Below are 21,968 nucleotides of genomic sequence, written 5' to 3'. Positions count from 1 at the left end.
TATTTAGTAAGAGGCACGGTGAGCTTTTTGATGATGTAATTTTTTCCCACAATTCTTTTCAAAATTAAGATTTTTATTTTTTATTTATTTTTTTTTCCACAAAATTGTCATTTTAATAGGTTATTTCTCTCACATGGCATGTGTATACCACAGATGATGCCCCAAAATAAATTCTGCTACTCCTGAGTATTACGATACCACATGTGTGGGACTTTTTCACAGCCTGGCCACTTAGAGAGGCCCAACATGCAGGGAGCACCATCACGTGTTCTAGGAGCATAAATTACACATCTAAATTGTTGACTACCTATTACACTTTTGAAGGCCCTGGAGCACCAGGACAATGACACGTGGCACTGATGAGCCACTGACAGATGCCACTAATACGGGGCACTGATGACAGATGGCACTAATATGTGGCACCGAAGACACGTGACACTGATGACAGATGGCACTGATAAGTGCCATTGATGACACGTGATACTGGTAACAGATGGCTCGTGACATTGACAGGTGGCACTGATGACAAATGGCACTGATACGTGGCACTGATGACAGATGTCACTAATACGTGGCACTGGGGACAGGTGGCACTGGGGACAGGTGGCACTGGGGGCGGGTGGCACTTTATTTAACTTTTTTTTTTTTTATTTTTTTTTACTTGCGCCCGCTGCAGCCGTTCATCTCTCCCACCTCACACACTGTCTGTGTAAGGAGGGAGAGCGGCGCTGAGAGACGATCTCATATGTTTACATATGAGATCATCTCTCATTGGACACACCGATCGTGCTGTAAACAGCCACTGTGATTGCCTGTTTACAGCGATCTGTGACTGGCTGTGTCCAGGGGACACGGCCAGCACAGAACTTCCCCGATGCGCGCCCGCGGCAGCGCGCAGAGGGGAAGTAAATAGGAGGACGTCCAGGGACGCCCTCCCGGCAGGAAACGTCCACGCTGTAGCCGTCTTTCGGCTATAGCGCGGGCGGGAAGTGGTTAAAACTAATTCTTTTGTTTATGCAGCTTGCCATACAATTTTTTTCTCTAACTTTTGTCATACTGATTACAAGAATCCGTAACAAGTACCAATAACTTACTTTGTTGTTTGCCTTAAATTATATTACACCAATATTGGACTATTGTGATTCAGCTTTGTCCTATGGCACAAAAATGCCATTGTTCCTAAACGGAGTTAATCTCATATTTCATAATGTGCAAACTGTAGGCAGTTTTTGTTTAAAGTTCTCACTCAAAGTCTTCTTTTTCAGAATGTACAGAACACTCCCTGGCTGCCTGTGCCATTGAAACCTTCAAAGATCTTGGGGTATGCTATCACATATTACCGCCACTGTTTGCATTAACTTTTATTTAAGGAACAGATGTTCACAGTAGTAGACCTAATTGGGGACTAGTTATAAAAGAAAAGTGAGAAAAATATGCGACAAAAGTGAAGAGTCACCTATTCAGATGCATAGTCTAACCACATTGCTACCGGAGCAATTTGTAATTTTTCACAAACTCATACTGCATTCTTGTCTAGAAAATGACTTAAAACCCACAAACATTATCTTTATTGTACAGCACAGGATATAGGAATCAATTCATAGACCATGGGTTATATGCCGCTACCATCAGGTGATTGGACATTGGCAAAAGCTTTGCTAATTCTATGTATAGATCATTTCTTTGATACTTGAAATCTGGATTTAGAGTTTTGGTGCTGCAAGGTCTTTGGAATAAACATATAGTGGGTTCCTTTGCTAGCTACTCCAGTTATCCATTAGTGAAGACTATAGCGTTTTGACTTCTAAACCTCCTTTGTGCTAGCAGACCCTGCCCTACAGCCAGGCATGGTCAGCTTAGCAGTTACCTGGACTGAAGAAATTTGCGATGAACTTTCTTCAGAGGTACATTATCCAAATCTTTATTCAGTTACAGCTTTTACCTTGAGCGCTAATATGCTATGTAGATGCCAAGAAGAAACTGATCCATCAGATTTCCAGAATGTCTTTACTTTTTGTGCATACAGCAACAAGATAAAGTATGTGAACCCGTTGGAATTAACAGTTTTTCTGCAGGAATCAGCCATAATGTGCTTAACCTAATAACACACAATCATAATTTCTCCTGTTTTATTTATTTTTTATTGAACACAATCAATAAACATTCAGTGTTTGAGGAAAAAGTAAGTGAACCCACAGACTAATCACTTCTAGAAAAGCTAACTGGACTTAGTAGTTTGCACACCCGGAATCCAGTTAATAAAATTAGCTTGAAGGTGTGGTTTAGAGCTACTTTTATGAAAGACATTCAGATGTTTTAAAAGTGCAGTTCATAAGAAACATCAGCTATTATGAACCATGCCTCACAAAAATAAGCTCTTCTGAAGACATATGATCAAGAGTAGTTCATCTGCATAAGGCTGGAAAGGAATACAAAACAAGTGTTTAGGCATCCATCAGTCGACAGACAAATTGTCTATAACTGGAGACAGTTTAGTACCATGGCTATTCTTCATAAAAGTGGGTGCCTAGTCAATGACTCCCAAGCCTCAATGCAGAATCCTCAGTGGGGTAAAGAACCTATGAGTAAGGCGGCATACACACGGGCGGACTGTCTGCCGAAACTAAGTTCGTCAAACAGTCCGCTCAAACTTTTGAATGAACGAACTTGCCCACACACGGCACTTTTTGAGCGGACTAATACGGCAAACTAAGTTCGTCGTACTAAGTCCGCGCAACTTTTGAAATGAACGGACTCGCCCACACACGCGGAGAACAGTCTGCTCATTTCGAGGTGTGTCAAGGTAGGTGGGGCCCGCGATGGAGACGTCGCGGGCTCCGCCGCCTGGAATGGACTTAAAGGGGAACCCCAACGCCGAAAAAAAATCGGCGTGGGGGTTCCCCCCAAGTCCACAACAGACCCTTGTCCGAGCACGCTACCCGGCCGGCCAGGAAAGGGGGGCGAGCGAGCGCGCCCCCCCCTCCTGAGCCGTACCAGGCCGCGTGCCCTCAACATGGGGGGTGCCTTGGGGAAGGGTGGGCCGCGCGGCCCCCCCACCCCAAAGCACCTTGTCCCCATGTTGATGAGGACAAGGGCCTCTTCCCGACAACCCTGGCCGTTGGTTGTCGGGGTCTGCGGGCGGGGGGCTTATCGGAATCCGGGAGCCCCCTTTAATAAGGGGGCCCCCGGATACCGGCCCCCCACCCTATGTGAATGAGTATGGGGTACAATGTACCCCTACCCATTCACCTGTAAAATAAAAGTACCCAAAAAAAACACAACACACGAGATAAAATATTTTATTGCACAGCTTCGGGGGTCTTCCGTCTTCGGGGGTCTTCTCGCCGGACTCCTCCGCTATCTTCTTGTAGCTCTTTTGCTAGCGGAGGAGTCCGGCTTTCTTCCTCCCCGCCGCCGGCCTCTTCTCCCGACTTCGGGGGTCTTGTCCCCCTCTTCGGTTCTGCCGGGCCACCGCGCCTTCTTATAGCTCTTTTACAGGTCTTACTCTTTTATAGGTCTTCTGTCGCCGTCGCCGCCTTCCGTTCTTCTTCTTCTTCTTCTTCTTCTCCAGGAGATGTTGACACGACGCTCTCTCCGGCCGGAATGCCAGAGCCGGGCTGCGCTGCCACTTATATAGTGACAATGGGGCGGTGTCACATGGTATATGTCACATGGGTTGGTCACATGGGTTGATGTCACATGGGGACTATGACATCGTAAGGGGGCGGGGTCACCATGTGACCAACCCATGTGACATATACCATGTGACACCGCCCCATTGTCGCTATATAAGTGGCAGCGCAGCCCGGCTCTGGCATTCCGGCCGGAGAGAGCGTCGTGTCAACATCTCCTGGAGAAGAAGAAGAACGGAAGACGGCGACAGAAGACCGGGCCACCGCCTGTAAAAGAGCTATAAGAAGGCGCGGTGGCCCGGCAGAAGAACTTTTATTTTACAGGTGAATGGGTAGGGGTACATTGTACCCCATACTCATTCACATAGGGTGGGGGGCCGGTATCCGGGGGCCCCCTTATTAAAGGGGGCTCCCGGATTCCGATAAGCCCCCCGCCCGCAGACCCCGACAACCAACGGCCAGGGTTGTCGGGAAGAGGCCCTTGTCCTCATCAACATGGGGACAAGGTGCTTTGGGGTGGGGGGGCCGCGCGGCCCCCCCCCCTTCCCCAAGGCACCCCCCATGTTGAGGGCACGCGGCCTGGTACGGCTCAGGAGGGGGGGCGCGCTCGCTCGCCCCCCTTTCCTGGCCGGCCGGGTAGCGTGCTCGGACAAGGGTCTGTTGTGGACTTGGGGGGAACCCCCACGCCGATTTTTTTTTTTTGGCGTTGAGGTTCCCCTTTAAGTTCATACCAGGCGGCAGAGCCCGCGACGTCTCCTTCGCGGGCCCCGCCTACCTGGAGACGCGCTCGAAATGAGCAGACTTTTCTCCGGGCGGGAACAGTTTGCTCATTTCGTAAGTACAGCGGACTGGCCCACACACGGGCGGACTGTCCGCTGAAACAAAGTTTCAGCGAACAGTTTTACGGAAATTCCGTAAGACTTTGTTCGTCAGACAGTCCGCTGAAACTGTCCGCTGAAGCCCACACACGAGCGGACAGTGTTTCAGCGGACAAAGTTGGGCGAACAGTCCGCCCGTGTGTACGCGGCCTAACAGCTAAAGGCTTAGACATGAATCAGGGATGTTTGCCAGTTCCAGTGATGGGCCTACCATACACAAGTCTTTGAACAGGCAGGGTAACAAAGGCAAAAACTCCATGGAGGAAGCCGCTGCTCTCCAAAAAAAAAAAAAAAAACTTGCTGCATACCTGAAGTTTGCTAAAGAGCACCTTGAGAACCGCAACGCTGCTGGGAAAATGTTTTGTGGACTGATGAAACAAAAGTTCAGTTGCTCAGGAAGAGTACTCAGCACTCATGTATGGCACAAAAAAGGGCACAGCTTGCCAACATCAAAACAGCATCCCAAGTTTGACATAATCCTGTAGGATATTTTGGTAGAGTGGCTGTCTGCAAACTGAAGCTTAGTAAAAGTTGGGTAATGCAGCAGCACAATGACCCTAAGCATCAAAGTAAATCCATCACAGACTCGTTTCTAGAGATGTTGCGGAACGACCTTGAGAGCCTTTCATACCAGAAATGTAACAACGCGTCTGTGCTGAAGCAGTTTTGTAAAGCGGAATGGTCAAAAAGTCCTCCTGAATGTTGCGCAGATCCAGAGATACTAAATGTATTTGCTTAAAGTCATTGCTGCCAAAAGGTTTGAGCAGCTGTTAACTCTAAGGGTTCACTTACTTTTTCCTCCAGTACTGTGAATGTTTAATGGGTATGTTCGATAAAGACACAAGAAATTGAAATTATTTATCGGCATAAGCACATTTTGTTTGTTGATTGTTGTGACTTAGATAAAGATCAGATCATATTTAATGGCAAATTACAGCAGAAAACCAGTTAATTTGAAGGGTTTTTTGTTTTAATCTTACCACTGTGTGCATAGAATTCTATAGCTTAAAGCCTGGGTGACTGATTCAGTGCGGGAAAGATGCCTTTTGTGCATGCCCTTCGAGGGCGAGTTTCTCTTTGGTCCTTTTTTTAATGAACACATCAAGCAAGCTATGGATGAGAGAGGGTTCAGGCTCTTTGCTGCTCCAGTTTCACAGTCCTCTCTGGAATATGTATCCCCTGTGCATATTATATCAGTTCTCCGCCCCCTCCGGTGCAATCATCTACTGCGTGCTCTTTTGTTTGTGGCAAACCTTCCCTCTCTAAGCCCACCAGAGCAGTTAACCAGCCTTCCTCACACTAAGACTGGGTTCAGTTTAGGAGATATTTACGTTGCATGCAGCCACTGACGTCAACCGCACATGCACTGTGAATGCCCGGCTGTAGGTTCGGCAGACGCTGCCGGACCTTGGCAGAAAAGAAAACTCCTGCACGCATGCCCGGGAGTGATGTCATCATGGCTCCAGCCACTCACAGCCCCGGAAGACACGCCAAGGGCAAAATGTCAGCTCCCTTGGCATGGACCAGGATTAGATACCAACGCCTTGTTCTAAGGTATTTCACAATGAGCTAGTATGCACTGCATACTAGCTCATTATGCCTTTGCCTTGTTTTTTTTTTCCCCCTGTGGGTATACAACTGTTTAACCCCATTCTCACTTTATCATTGCAATAAGTGTTCCTCTCCTTTATTACTCAGAAAAAGATTTAACACGGTATTAAGAACTGGGGTATGTAAACTTTTGATCAGGGTCATTTGGGTAGTTTCTGTTGTGATTACAATCTAAAAAGAGTAAACACAGTTGAATGATAATAAATGCCTTCACCAAAAACTAAAATGAGCGAAAAAAGTTTTTTTGTTTTATCATTCATATTCTCTGGAAAATGGCCAAGAAATCATAATTTGTCTTATATTCACTGACCGACACAGCTCCTCTCATACCATTGGGTTTTTATGCCACCTTTAGGAGAGGACTAGGCATTACATGTTATGAAAAACACAGCACTTTCAGTTCCACCCAAGGGGCGGTCCCTTAGGTAACAACCCCCCAGCCTGCCATGCAGCTTCAGTTTTATTTTGCCTAGTGAAGGAGAAGGACCTAGGAACCCTGCGGGCCCATCGGTCCATGTTTTTTTTCTGCAGAAGCTTTCCTTTTTTTGCGCAAGACTAAAGATCCTGTGATCTGCTATCAACAACCGGCTGGGTGACAGGCTGGATACCCTTATCCTTGTAGTCTCCCCAGCCTGGCCAGTGAGCCTGTGCAGACCAGAGCTACTTGCTGGGTCAGCCATGATATACCTCAGCTCCACAGGTGGTCGGTGAGCGTTAATGCTCCGGGGCACACATGACCGGGCTACTGATATTTGCATCAGTGTGCCGGGCCAACAGCCACCTCGTGCTGATCGGAGAGTGGGTCTGTGATGGAATGTCTCCTAGCTCTGCAGGACTGGTAAGTATAGCTCTCCCTGCTTTGGTGGGGCTGAGCAGCTGGGCATTCCCTGAGAGGTCGATTTGGGGGTCCCTCACCTCCCTCTCTTCTCTCCCTGTCCCTCTCTTCCCTCCCCCCGTGGGAGATGCTGCATGAGGCTGCTGAGCAGTGTGTGTCATGTGCAGGGGTTGTCTGGGGGGGGGGCTCCCACCTGGGGGGGGCTGCGCCCTGATGTGTGTTTTTCTCTCCCTGGGAGGGTGCCTGTGCCTGTGGATCGCTGCAGCGCTGTTCACTGCCATTTCTCTGTCACTGTCCCCCATAGTATTCAGTGTTCTGCGACTATCTTGGGTGAGGGCAAGGGGCAGCATGCTCTCCTGTAGCTCGGCTGCCATTTTCCCAGCGTTTTTGTCCTTTATACCGGACGCTCGGCAGCCATTTTCTTGAAGCCTTAACACGTTTTTTGGTCAGTCTCAAGGAGCAGCATTCTATCCTGTAGCTCGGCAGCCACTTTCCCTGTGTTTATGTCCTTTATACTGGACCTTCGGTGGCCATTTTCTTGGAGCCTGAACACGTTGGGGATCAGTTTCGGCGCCATAGCAGCTCTGGATAGCACAATGTGATCGCCTATGCACCTGGAAGCTGACAAGGGACACAGGCACTACTAGCTGGACAGCGCAGAACCAGTCAGGGTGGTGAGTCCTGCGGGAAAGAGCCCCTCAGCCAGCAGCAGTTAGGAGGGTGGGACCATCACTGTCCTAAGTCCCCATCAGGTGGCAGACAGGGTAGGGTCAGCATGGATTCAGAAACTGGTGTTTCTTCCCCCGAAATCCAGGCAATTGCAACCGGTTTGCCTGCAGACTGTGCAGTGCCTCTGGACGCTTTGTTGGCGGTCCTCAATTCGTTCGTTGCCCAGATGGAGGCGGTGTGTGGGCGCAAAGGTGCTAAAAAGCGGTCCCTGCACCCCCGTCCTCCGGGGAGAGCTCTGACACAGACTGGGGCCCTGCTGAGGCTGGTGACCCCTGCTCTGTCATTTCAGATGATGCTGACCAGGACCGTTCAGACAGTGAGGATGAGTCCGGGTCCGTGCGCGACAAAGCGCTTGTTGGAGCACTTATCACAGCTGTGCGTGATACCCTGAAGATTTAGGAGGCAGCAGATCCATCTGCTGATGTAGAGGTCCCTTTTGGGTCTCGTAAGCCAGCCCGTTCACCTAAGGTGTTCTGGTATCTGACTTATTTTGACAAGTTCATTTATAAGGAATGGGGTCGAACCGCAACGGACCTTTTCAGTCCCCACATACATGGTGGGGCGCTAACCCTTTGAGGAGAGCCTTCTAAAAATGGTAGGCTCCTCCAGTCGTGGACCCACAAGTATCCAGGTTAAACAAAGTAACGATGATTCTGGTAGAGGGACTCCTGCATTTAAGGACCCCACGGACAGGAAGGTCGAGGCAGTGGCTCGTTCCTTGTTTACGGTTGTGGGGTCAACCATGCGACCAGTACTGGCATCCGCACTTGTGTCGCAGACACTAACTGAGTGGGCAAAACTGCTGCACCGCGAATTGGGAGAACAGGCTTCTCCTGTCTGCGTGGAACTAGCAGACCAACTAGTGCAAGGCCTTAAAGCGGAGGTCCACCCTAAAGTGGACCTTCCGCTCATCGGAACCCTCCCCCCCTCCGGGGCCACAATCGGCACCTTTCAGGGGGGAGGGGGGTGCAGTTACCTGGATAATCCAGGTAACTGCACCCACTTCCGGGATAGCTCTCTGCGGAAAGGGGCGTAACTTACGCCCCTTTCCGCAAGTGCCCGCCCCTTCCCGCAAGTGCCCCGCTGCCTGCTGGGAAACACAGATCCCAGAGGCAGCGGGGAGCGTCCTTATTGTGCAGCGCGATTCGCGCATGCGCAGTAGGGAACCGGGAAATTAAGCTGAAAGGCTCCATTTCCTGATTCCCATACCCAAGATGGCGGCGACCTAGAGATCGGCTTCGGGTGCCGACATCGCGGGCGCGCTGGACAGGTAAGTGTCACTATTTTAAAAGTCAGCAGCTGCAGTATTTGTAGCTGCTGGCTTTTAAAAAAAAAAAACGCGGAGTCCCGGTGGACTCCCGCTTTAAGTATGTTTGTGACGTGGCCCTGGATACCCTCCCTCTGTTATCCAGGGCTTCAGTGTCAGCAGTGGTGCTGAAGTGCCTGATTTGGTTAAAATGCTGGTCTGCCGACCAGGCATCCAAAAAAGCCCTGACGGATCTTCCCTTCCTTGGTGACCGGCTTTTTGGAGCCTCTTTGAATGACATTATTAAAAATGCCACAGGTGGTAAGAGTACTCTACTCCCACAGGCCAGGAAGGCTAAGGAGCCACCACGTAGGCAAGGGCCCTCTTTCTCCACTCACAAACTGCTTTTTCATCCGCCCCAGGGCTTCGAAGAAGCGTCCCTAGCCCAACGGAACGACTTCTGAAGGACCTAAGCGTCCCTGGTACCGCAAGCCTGCGAATAAAAGTGCTACTGCATGAAGGTTTGCCCCCATCCCCAACACGGGTGGGGGTCGCCTTCGGGAGTTTGCAGCCCGGTGGACCTCTCGGCTGTCCGACCAATGGGTCTGCGATCTGATTTCCTCAGGCTACAAGATAGTTCCTCTCTTGGTTGTAAAACAGATTCTTCCCCTCCAGCATACCCATTCTCCCGGCTCGCCGGGAGGCCCTTTTGGGGGCGGTAAAGGACCTGCTGAGTCGCGGGGTGATAGTACCTGTTCCGGACTCGGAGCGTTTCCAGGGCTTCTACTCAAATCTGTTTGTAGTCCCCAAGAAGGAAGGGGTACGTCCAATCTTGGCCTGAAAGTCCTCAATTACTTTGTGAAAGTACAGAGGTTCAGAATGGAATCAGTTCGCTCAGTAGTCGCTGCAAGGGGACTCCCTGGCATCCTTAGACATCCAGGATGCGTACCTGCACATACCCATATGCCTCCAGCATCAGAAGTTTTTGCTTTTTGCAGTCGGTGAAGCCCACTACCAGTTTGTGGCTCTCCCTTTTTGGTTTGGCATCAGCCCCCCGAGTCCTGTTTTGACGTTGCTGCGGCAACACGGGATCGCGATTGTGGGATACCTAGACGATCTCCTCCTGAGAGAATATTCCGCCTCGGAGTTAGGGGAGGATGTGGCGATCACCATGCAGACCCTGCAGGAATTTGGGTGGCTGTTGAACCTAAAAAAGTCAGTGATTGTTCCGACCCAGCGTTTGGAGTACCTATGCTTGCTGCTGGACTCCATGGAAGCAAGAGTGTTTCTCCCTTCAGACAAGCTGCAGACTCTGAGCCGCAGTAAAACTGTTGATGAACCGCAGGTGGTCATCGCTATGCTTCTGCGTGCGAGTCCTGGGACTCATGGTGGCCTCCTTTGAGGCAGTACCATATGCCCAGTTTCACACCAAAGTCCTGCAGAAGGAGATTTTGACAAAATGGGACAAATCTCCGTTGTCCCTGGATCGGCAGATTCAGGTGAGCCAGTTAGTGAAGGACTCCCTGATCTGGTGGCTGAGAGCCCCGACACTTCGGTCCGAGTGGACAGTGATCACAACGGACGCCAGCCTATCTGGCTGGGGTGGAGCAATGGGAGTTCAGTCGACGCAGGGCCTCTGGTCGGAGGAGGGATCCAAATTGCCAATCAATGTGCTCAAGCGATCAGGCTATGCCTCTCCACATGGTCGATAAGACTTCGAGGGCATCCAATCAGGATCTAGTCAGACAACGCCACAGCGGTTGCGTACATCAATCACCAGGGAGGAACAAGAAGCTCAGCCACCACACAGGAGGTCGCTCCCATCCTTCAGTGGGCAGAGCGACATGTACCGGCCTTGTCGGCCATTTACATCCCGGAAGTGGAGAACTGGCAGGCGGATTACTTAAGTCACCAGATGCTGGACCCAGGAGAATGGGCGTTGCATCAGGAGGTGTTCCGGCTACTGTGCCTGCGATGGGTCACACCAGACGTGGATCGTCTGGCCTCCCGTCTCAATCGGAAGGTGCCAAGATTCATGTCCAGGACAAGAGATCCTTGGGCAGACACGCTGGTGGCCCCCGTGGGATCAGTACCAGCTGATCTATGCCTTTCCTCCACTGAAACTGTTGCCATGTCTGCTCTGCAGAGTGGAGGCCAAGGGGATACCAGGAATACTGATTGCCCCAGATTGGCCTCAGCGTTCCTGGTACGCAGACCTAGTGCGCCTGGTGGCGGATGCCCCTTGGCGACTGCCGTTACAAGAAGACCTTCTGTCTCAAGGTCCGATTCTCCATCCTGCTTTACCCTCGCTGGTTTTAAGAGCATGGCTATTGAGAGCCAGGTGTTGAGGAACGGGGGTCTTTCAGTGCTCCCAACTATGCTGAGAGCACAGAAATCTTATTCTCAGAAGATATATCATCGTACCTGGAAGGCCTACATCTCCATGTGTGAGGAGAAAGGATGGCGTTGGCGCTCCTTTGCTATATCCAGGATCCTGCTTTTTCTACAGCAAGAAATAGACCAGAAATTGGCTTTTAGCACCATTAAGGGACAAGTTTCAGCTTTGGCTGTCTTTTTTTTTTTTTTTTTTCAGCGACCCCTGGTGCCTCACTCTCTAGTGAGCACTTTTGTTCAAGGGGTCCGGCATGTAGTTCTTCCCGTGCGCCCACCATTACCTCCGTGGGATCTGCATCTGGTGTTGTCGGCGCTTCAGAAACCGCCATTTGAAAATATCAGAGAGATTCCCCTGTTGACTCTTTCCCATAAAGTGGTCTTTCTAGTGGCCTTCACATCAGCCAGGAGGGTTTCGGAACTGGTGGCCTTGTCTTGCAAGTCGCCCTATCTGGTTATCCACAGAGTTAAGGTGGTGTTGCGTCCGCAACCTTCTTTTCTGCCGAAGGTGGTTTCGTTGTTCCACATCAATGAAGACATTGTGCTACCATCTCTGTGTCCTAAGCCTAACGTATCATAAGGAGGTGGCCCTTCATGCCCTGGACGTGGTGCGGGCTCTGAGGATGTATTTGTCTGCCACGGCTCCATTTCGGAAGTCAGACTCCCGGTTTGTTTCAGTGGCTGGTCTGAAAAAAGGCATGGCGGTCTCGTCGGCCACCATTTCCAGGTGGATCAGACAGATTGTAGTACAGGCCTATGCTTTGAAGGGGCAGGTGCCCCCCTTTCCGGTCATGGCCCACTCCACAAGAGCAATCGGGACATCTTGGGCCTTCTGACATTAAGCATCTGTCGCTCAAGTGTGTAAAGCGGCGACTTGGTCGTCTGTTCACACTTTTACAAAATTCTACAAGATAGAGGTCAGTGCATCGGCTGATGTCTGTTTTGCAGGCGGCTGTATAGTTGCATTTGCACATACAATTTTTCCTTTTTTCCTGTTTTTTTTTTTTTTTTTTTTGGGGGGGTAAAAACGCAGTACCTTTAAGTTAATGCACTGTTGCATTTGTTACCGCAGTTTGATTGCGGTTTGAGGGTAGTGTCTCTCTGTTGAGGAGCACCCTGTTTTTTTTGTGGTGGTTTTTCCACACACTGTCGTTTTTTTGTGGGTAAAGTTTATACTAGTTCCCACATGCCATGGTGGATGAAGTTTTTTTATGCTGTTTTCCCACAACTCGTTTTGGCACTGGTTGGGGACATCCCAATGGCGGCTAAGAGAGGAGCTGTGTTAGTCGGTGAATATAAGCGAAAATAGGATTTTTTTGTACTCACTGTAAAATCCTCTGTAATTCACCGACTGGCACACTGACACAGCTCCCGCCCCTCCTATTTTTCTTTACGGTTATACTGCTTGTTGACATACTGGAGCTGCATGGCAGGCTTGGGGGGTTGTTACCCGTTTTTCATAATGTTATGCCTAGTCCTTTCCTAAAGGTGGCATAACAACCCAATGGCTAAGAGAGGAGTTGTGTCAGTCAGTGAATTACAGAGAGAAGGATTTTACGGTGAGTACAAAAAAATCCTATTTTTTACCAGGGTATGTAAACTTACAGCACAACTGTATATACAAATGAATTACAGTTTATATTTGAAGACAATACTTAGATGCAGATTCCTTATTTATACAGTAAGGCTTTTTTTTTTTTTTTTTTTTTTTTTAATCAGTGACATTAAGAAAAAATTTTGTGGGTGTTTTTGGACAGCTTGCTGCCGTTTCTAAAGCTTTGTTGACACATGGGATCTGGGGACAATAAAACCAGGTGGTTTTAGCACACTGACATGCAAAGGCAAAAAAATAAACAGAAGGTTGCATTTGGTAGTGTTACCACCACCGAATGCGATTGCAGCACGGTGGCATTTGCAGAATAAAGTCAGGTGGGGAGGAGTTGACATGTTTCCGCCTCGTTACCTGTCAAACGCCCATGAAATGTGATCCACTACAGGTTGCCTTTCAGAGGGCCACGAAGGCTGTTGCAAAAAAAGCCAACTTATGTAAATGTTGTGTTGTCGTTTTTAAAGATTAACTTTTAAAATGGTGGCCGAGCGGATGGCCTAGAATGTCATCCCAGGATCATGCCTTATGCTCTAGGGGGGCTGCTCTGCAGCACGATTTGTCACCCACTGATGACAAATCATTGTAACAGGCCACTGTTGGTACCATGTGATCTCTGTAATCAATCACAACAAATCACATGACCAGTTGTACACAATAAATGGGTTTCATTCATAACCATTGTGTAGATCTCTGATTGGTCACAGTGATCACATGGTACAGAAAGGGCCAATCACAGTGCATCAGTACCATGTGATAGCTGTGACCACTCATGAAAAGCAATTGCTTATAACTGATCGTTACTATTATAAGCACTCGCGCGTTTAAAAAAAAAAAAATGGATCACTTCCCCAGAGTTGTAGTGTCACTATAGTAACACTATACTGCTCTGCTCTTTATTTTCAAAAGTTTATAAAAGAAACAATTTTCTGTCTTCTTAAATTTATTTACCACATACCACACAAAAAAAGCTCTCTGTCTCAAAAAAATAAAATAAAGAAAAGTTGTGTACAGTGTTGCATGACTGAGTAATTGTCATTCAAAGTGTTAACAGTTTGCAACTAGAGAATTGTTTCCATTGAAATTATTGCAGAATTTGTCAGATCTTTCTTTTCCCAGATTGCATCATTGGGTGCCTCTGAGTAGCATGCAGTGTTTAGTATATACTTGTCTGTTTTTTAACCAAATATTTTTCTAAATCCATTGTGTAAGTCTATACTGTACCATGAAAGTCTATATTGCCTCCACTTTCTTTGGTTTTTCTATTTAGTTTTAGGACGGAGGTACCTTATTAATTTTCTATCAAGTAGCATTTCATATCCAAATTGTGGCAGCGCTGATATGTGAAAAGGGGGTGAAAGTGTCCATTATTGAAGTGGTTAAACTTGCTGGGTGCTTATGTGTTGCCATGTATAATAATAGGATTAGAACCTCCATGTTGGCTATCATGGTAAATCCTAAAAATACAGCGTGCCCAGAATTCTTGATGCTAATGACTGGGTAAAAGCTGTGTGTGCTGAATTCTCTTTGTCACTCTGCAGGTCTTTCAGTGTTCCTCGAGTTGTCCCGGATCAATACTTCACCTCTCAGAACCTTTTACTTTGAAGGAAAACTGCAGCAGACTAGTATCATTTATCCAGCAGTTTATATACAAAGGATGACCCGTATCAGCACTTTAAAATACTAATTCTTTGGTTTATTTACAAAGTTGAAAAATGTATTTCAATTAATGTTTGCCTTGTTTAAATGTATGTGCACAATTTGCTTGATTATTTGATTTGAACCTACTGATTAGTGAAATGTAAAGGTTCGCTTTAGTTTGTGGCCTTGCAGACACTTTTCACAGTAAGATGATTCCTGTTCTGCTTCTAAAAATGTGAATCGTTCATTATTATTAAACCCAAGTCTCCCGCACTTCTTTTGGTGTCCCTCTGGTGTAATGTACCAGTCTTCACATCACAGGGTTTCTGATCGCTCCCAGTTCATCAATTTCACACTCAACCACGTCTCCTGCCTGGAAAACAAAAGACACAACAATACAAGGCTTGGATGAATTGTGTGTGTTTGTATGGGTCATCTATTCAAATAGAGAGGAGCCATCAGGCTATTACACAAGAGCTTCTTTTTGGGGGCTGTGGTTGGGAACTTTGCTCCATGAGGTACAGGTTCATCCCCTCCACTCTCATACACCACATATTCAGAAAGGTGGTCTTGGAAATCTCTATTCATTAACCAGCAAGGATAGGGTCCCTGGTAGCTGAATATGAATATGTTGCCATCTGCTCAGGCATCTTTATCAGTTCTTAGTGAACACTAACTTTAACTTCTTGGCGTCAAGTGCACACAAATATATGGCCTCTCAAAGGATGGGCCTTGGTGCTGAGGGGGCCACATATTTGAGTGCAGAGCGTGTACACTCCCACCACAGTTACTGGCGGCTAAACGGCTACCGATCGGGAGCCTTCCGATTATGTGACAGCCAATCACATGACCATGGCTACCATACACAGCTCCATCAGATTCTGAGTGCACCAGTTGTAGTAAATCTACCCCTGGGTCTTTGCACAACAGGAGTGGTCACCATACCACCAGAAATTTCATCCTGTCCATTTGAGAAGCTGTGCATGATTTTCACATGAACCTGGTTATCAAACGAATTAAATGTAACTGCTATATATTGGATACACTGCAAGAATTTCTGCTATTCTCCTAAAAGAGATTTAGGCCCCTTTCACACGGGACGGATCAGTAATGATCCGCCCCGTGATGATCCGCTTGCTCAGCGGGGATCACTCCGTTGTCCCCGCTGAGCCGGCGGCGGACAGGGCGGTCTCTGCACACTGTGCAGGGACCGCCCTGTCAGCTCTCTGCTCTCCTCTGTGGGGGATCGGACGAGCATGGCCCGTCTGTCCGTGTTCATCCGATCCGCTCTGCAGACGGATAGAAAAATAGGACTTTCCTCCATCTGCAGAATCGGACAATTGCGGAGGCGGGCGATGGCAGGTGTCTGCGGATCCCATAGGGATGCATGTATGTCCGTATTTCATCTGCAAACGGATGGATGAAATAAGTACATAATGTCCACATGTGTGAAGGGGGCCTTATGCATTACAATAACTTCCTGATTTCTAAATACTAACTGTGAATGACTGGCATATGAATGCCGTAATCACATGAGCAAAGAAATGCTGGGAGAAGCAGTGAACACGTACTCCATGCATAGAACAACCCATGCTGTGGTTGTGTGGAAGCAGCACATGCTTTTTGGCAGTAGTGTAAAAAACAACATGGCTGCAAATGGAAAGAGAATTGTATTAGGCCGCGTACACACGGGCGGACTGTTCGCCCAACTTTGTCCGCTGAACAGTGTTTGGGCGGACAGTCCGCTCGTGTGTGGGCTTTCAGCGGACAGTTTCAGCGGACAGTTTGACGGACAAGGTTTTTCGGAATTCCAGAAAAACTGTCCGCTGAAACCTTGTTTCAGCGAACAGTCCGCTCGTGTGTAGGCTTGTTCGTCAAACAAAGTTGCGCGCATGCTCAAAGGATTTTCACGCCGAAAGCTATAATGCAGTGTATAGGACGTCGTATTTTTCGTCCCGTCGTACGTGCCGTTCACGTCATCGCGCACGGTTTCAGCAAACTGTTCGTCCGTCGTGTGTGGCCATGTCCGTCCATGCTAATTTTGAGCGGACTGTTTGCCGAAACTGTTTGACGGACAAAGTTGGGCGAACAGTCCGCGCGTGTGTACGCGGCCTTACTGTTAAAGTATGCCTAAAAAACATTTCCTTTTCTTGGTTATGGATAGAGTATGAAATGGATTATCCCGTCAGTTTTTTTTTTTTTGTCTGTGTCCCATTGGGGAAATTTCCCTGGCTTCTGGTCATGGAGCCACAATAGGAAGCAAAAGGGAATCCCTCCAGTAGGAGGAGAAAATCCCATCTTAGACAGTTGACACTGGAACAGGTGTCCTAATTAGAAGTGTTACCCTCTCTTTCTGTTCAGGTGACTGCTTTAGACCTACTTTAGGGGCGTGTTAGAAAAAGTTTGCATAGCAATTCACCCAGTCAAATGGATCACTAGCCTAAATATGATGCACTTGGCCACTAGATGGTACTAAGTATCATAGGAATTACCTATGATGCTGTGCACCATCTAATGGCCAAATGTGGCCTTTTCTGATTTAAATCAATTAAAAACATTTGGGAAATAGCCTAATAACATTTTCCCTCCATTTTGATAGATTGAATGTACATTTATTTTCACTGGGTGAACTGATATGCAGATTTTCAATAAAATACACTCCTCAGTGCCTTGTGTAGTAATTAGATAAATCCATCTTTGCCACTAGTGTCAGTGGCGTATGTCTGACTGGGTTCATACAGGAGATTTAGGCAAGTAAAGGTGTTAACAGACACCTTGGGGAGACTGCTTTTAGATGGCATGGTTATGTATTTTCTAATTTCTGGTATAGTTGACTCACCTTTAGGTATATTGGAGGCTTTCTGAATACACCAACTCCAGGGGGGGTCCCAGTTAGAAATAAATCTCCTGGATAAAGAGTGACAAATCTGGCAAGAGAAATGGTTTAAAATGTTAGCATTATTTTGTATTCAGACTATCCACTTCTCAGTAACAAGGCTCATGTCTCTCTGACTGACCCAGAGCTCTATTGTAGTATACATGATGGTGAAAAGACTGACATTTTCATATAGTGTGCGTGTATACAACTTCCAATTCACTTTTCAAATGAAAATATCAGAAAAGACAAACTCCAAAAATGTTCTCATACGCCAACAGAACTAACGATTTTAGTTTAACCCCTTGATGCCCACTGTATACAAATATGCGGCCCCACTGGACTGGGCTTTTTGCAGTGGGGTCATATATTTGCATATCTCTTTGTGCTGGAAGTGCCCAGCAGAGACCGGGGTCTCAGCGAGAGCACTTGGCCCGTACTAATAATGGTAGCCAGATCTCCCAATTCCGGGTCACCTGACTGCTGTAATAACCTCCGATATGCTATCACAGTGATCAGTCACTATCAAGCTCGCCCTTGTGTTTTCCTTCTCTGAGGGGGGAAAAAAAAAAATCTAGATCAAGGTTTGCTCTAGCTCATTACCAGAGTTAGTTTGGGTCAGGGTCAAAATTTTTTGACAGGATTATTTTTTTTTATTTTTTATTCATGTCAGTGTGTTTTAGGTAGGATAAAAAAAAAAAAATATATAAAAAAAAAAAAAGGAGGAAACTGCACACTGTTTTTGGGCTGTACAATGGGTACAAACAACTAACATGCGGAGCGGGGGGATTTCATTTGGGTTCTTTGATGGTAGGTTATGGTAGTAGCAAGAAATATACCACTAAATTAAAAAATGTACTAACACATGTCAAAGTTGCAAAATTGTGCATAGGCATTTAGATTTGTTTTACGTTTGCGCAAAGGGTTAATGTGTACTGTTTTCGTACAAGAAAAATCAGATATGAAAGACCGCATGATCAGAAACCATAAACTATGTACGCTACACTGTTTATATGTCAAGTCAAAAAAAAAAGCCTTTGCCGTTCGAGAATGTTTGTACGATTTGTACCATCAGGTTAGACTTTCTGTAAAACGATTGTTCACCCAATTTTCTTATAGTGTGCATCCAGCTTTAGTGCCAGGCTACACATCCTACATATCATCCAGACCAACATGTTTAGTAGAACTGACAGAAAAAAAGCTGGCCATAAATAGAATGAAATTTGACTAGTTCAGTAAGAACTGGAAGAAGTTCAATCCATCTATGAGCAGGCTGGTTGTGCTGAAGTCTTCAGTTCAATCAGCCTGTCAGTAATCATTGTATTTTGACAGCAGGAGGCTTCCCTTCCATCACAATACAATAGTGGGAGGGATACCCCCATCAATAATGGCCGTGGTGATGGGGGAATGGAACGATTTTCTTTTCATCAACCTATGATTGAAGGAAAGAAAATTGCATAATGTATGGCAAACCTATGGCAGGTCAGGAAATGTGCAAGTTTTTTTTTTTTTTAATGCTCTTAAGCTGGCACCAGAGCCTCTTTACTTCCCCATAGATCATATCCAGGTTCATACTCCTTTTTACTGAGCAGTCAGATTGTACCTTCATGTCTAAACACACCCTCTTATGTACAGACGTCAAATGCAGATACTAAAACTTTCCAACAACCACAGTGATGACTAGGATTGGGGATGCAAAGGACAAGAAAGAAATGTAAAAACTTAAGTCTGTAGCTCCACTCTGTGACTGATCTGAATCTGGTTCTCTTTGTGCTTCAAAGACCACCATTTGAACCCATTGAGATATTTCCCTCTCTATTCTCACCTACAAGATGATGATTCTGTAGCCATCACCACGGCAGGGTAATTGTCTGAGCAAGCAGTCTTAACCTACAATGAGCGTTTTCTGGTTTTGCACAAGGGCAAAGGTGGTGTTGAGGTATGGAACTGTCTTCTTAAGCAAGGTAGTTTCAGTCTTTGAATTCAGTCCCTCTGTCTAGCCCCAGTTCAAAATAAGATTTCCCTCCATTGTCTGAATGTGATGTGGGCTGTGAGTCCATATCCCAGTTACTGCTTCCTTCCAGGCTGATTCCCTTTTTGCCATCCCCTAAAGGGTAGATCAGCCATTGCTTGACCATCTATAAGTGGCACAAACAGACCATTATTCAGGTTTATGGTCTCAAGAATCAGGTTCCTCTCTTCTAGGTGTCCAGGCGCCTTTTTCTTTTATTGAATATAAGATATACAAACAGACAATTAACAGTAAACCTGCCACAGCCTTGGGACTAGACCCACGCAGGGGTTAGTGCCAGCTGGCAATTGGGCTGCTTCCATCATTAGTGACATACAGCTGTAGCACGTCCACAAGAAAAGAACAAACACACATCCTAGTGCAGAAGTGGCTCCTGCTCAATTGAACTATCTAAGGATCAAACCTTTCAGTCGAGACCCAGGGGACACTTGTATATATCAGGTTAACCCATATCAGAGATTACATAAAGAAAAAAAAAACCCCAATGTATACGTATCCCATTCACCCGTAGAGTGGTAAGATATGTATGCTCAATCAGTTTTCGGTTGCCATGGAGGCCTCGGCCAGCCATTTGGCCCACACTCTATCGTACTTTTTGGGGCATCCTCTATTTTGATATGTTTCCTTATAGAGTGGTAGTACTTTATTGACATGCGATTTCCAAAACAATATTGACAGCGGGGTACGTTTTTTCCAGCAGAGAGTGATCATTTTCCTGGCATAGAACATCAGGAATCCGATCAGAGTTCTCGCTGCTATCTTGGGGGTTAATTCTTCTACTAAGCCTAGAAGGCATATCTGCAGGGTTGGGGCTATATCTATTCGTCCAGGCGAATTTTACTAGGTCTGCAAGTACCTTTTTGTGCTTTTTGGCATCAGGCGAATGTTTACCAAATTGCAAGCCTGTCATCTGGTTGTCTTTTCACAAGTTCTTCAGTGCCCCTCACTGGGTGAGTATGAAAATAGGATTATTGTTCTCACCATAAAATCCTTTTCTTGGCATCCACTGAGGGATAGAGGGTCCCATCCATATGTATTTATGATCATGCTTTCAGTACTTCTTGCTCTAAAAGTGAAGCATGCTGGTTGTAGGCCAGTTGTCCAATCCTTGTAAGCGGCAGTATAAACCGTTCCTGTGTCCCTCAGTGGACGTCAAGAAAATACATTTACAGTGGAGTATAAAAATTACATTTTTATACATCACACCAGCTTGCCCACAGCAAGTAGGGTAGTTTATTTTAAAGTTGCTCTTTGGGAATCTTTCACCAATACTGTACTGCAAAGTGACTTGTTCAAGTAGTTTACCAAAAATGCAGAGGATGTCATTCAGTACATAGTCCTCAGCATGTCCCTGCTGCAGAGATACAATAGATATTTTGACTGTGCGTGGGAATAGCTGCCTGGGAAATATGTACATCCTTTAATGTGTAAATAATATATGTATTAAGCTAATAACATACATATGTTACACTATTGCAGTGGGAAACATCTGAGGATTCTTGATCCTCTACAATCCAATGTTTTCCTGGACCCAAAATGCATTGTACAGACAATTTACTATTTCTGTACATAAAAAGGTTTCTTAGTCTAGCTACAGTACTCGTTACATGCCAAAACAGGACTCAATGTGAAAGCAGAAGTTGCAGCTTTGGGCCTCTTTCAGGCGAACGATCCATTCAGGTCCGCCTGTCAGTTTTTTTAGGCTGAACTGAACGGATGCTCCATAGACCTCTATGGAGCGTCAGATGTCAGCGGTGACAGGTCCGGTGACATCCCCCCGCTCCGATCCGAAAAAGTGTGACGGAGGAACTACGGATCGGATGACGACAGACCGCAGAGTCCAATCTCCCATAGGGGAGAGTGGCACTCTGACAGGCCCGTCCCACAGTGTGCAGAGGCGGACCTGTCATCTGCCGGCTCACCAGGGATCGATGGAGCGGTCCCCGCTGAGCATGCAGATGTCCACGGGGCAGATCATCACTGATCCGTCTCGTGTGAAAGAGCCCTTATTCAAGTCCTCAGTATATTGGAAAGCTGCACACGTGACAAGATTGAATTCATAGGTCTCATATCAGAAGGCCCTGAAAGTAAATCTTAAGCCCCATACACATGATCTGACTTTGTACAAACTTTCTCTTGGATTTTTGTACAAAGGGCGTATGGTGTATCGCATACACACGATCTGACTTTTTAGGCTACAAACACGAAAATAGTGACATTTCATCGTACTGACGACACTTCAAAATAGGACGTTCAATTACTCCAGCGCCACCTTTGGTCAACTTTTGTATTGTTGTCTGATCTTGCATTGGTTCTGAGCATGCGTGTTTGTACTTTGTACAAAAGTCCGATGGTTTTGAGTACGCGCGATTGGACTTTGCTCCATCAGACTTATGTTGTCAAAAAGTTTGTCCATTCGCACAGCCAACAAAAGTCTGTCCAATGGAGCGTACACCCGGTCAGATGTTGCCTCAAAACAGCTAATTTGCATG

General features: G+C 46.7%; 2 protein-coding genes across 4 annotated transcripts in view; one reads left to right on the top strand and one right to left on the bottom strand.

Annotated features, from left to right (window-relative positions):
- Positions 1-14,842, top strand: part of GPAT2 (glycerol-3-phosphate acyltransferase 2, mitochondrial) — a 206,570-nt gene extending 191,728 nt beyond the window's left edge. Inside the window, 2 exon segments of the mRNA XM_077469522.1 lie at positions 1,266-1,321; positions 14,470-14,842. Of these exon segments, the coding sequence (XP_077325648.1) occupies positions 1,266-1,321; positions 14,470-14,589 (176 nt within the window). The 3' untranslated portion in view covers positions 14,590-14,842.
- Positions 14,603-21,968, bottom strand: part of LOC143960702 (oxaloacetate tautomerase fahd2, mitochondrial-like) — a 45,743-nt gene continuing 38,377 nt past the window's right edge. For all 3 annotated transcript variants that reach the window (XM_077469526.1, XM_077469527.1, XM_077469523.1), the window contains exons 7-8: positions 17,409-17,496; positions 14,603-14,942 (exon numbers count right to left, since the gene is read on the bottom strand). In XM_077469526.1, the coding sequence (XP_077325652.1) occupies positions 14,880-14,942; positions 17,409-17,496 (151 nt within the window). In that variant the 3' untranslated portion in view covers positions 14,603-14,879. The remainder of the gene's footprint in view (positions 14,943-17,408; positions 17,497-21,968) is intronic.

The sequence above is a fragment of the Lithobates pipiens genome, unplaced genomic scaffold, assembly GCF_037356315.1.
Source record: "Lithobates pipiens isolate NorthernLeopardFrog02 unplaced genomic scaffold, aLitPip1_a1.2 Scaffold_8, whole genome shotgun sequence".
Classification (NCBI taxonomy): Eukaryota; Metazoa; Chordata; class Amphibia; order Anura; family Ranidae; genus Lithobates; species Lithobates pipiens.
This window is presented reverse-complemented; position numbering and strand designations above follow the sequence as displayed.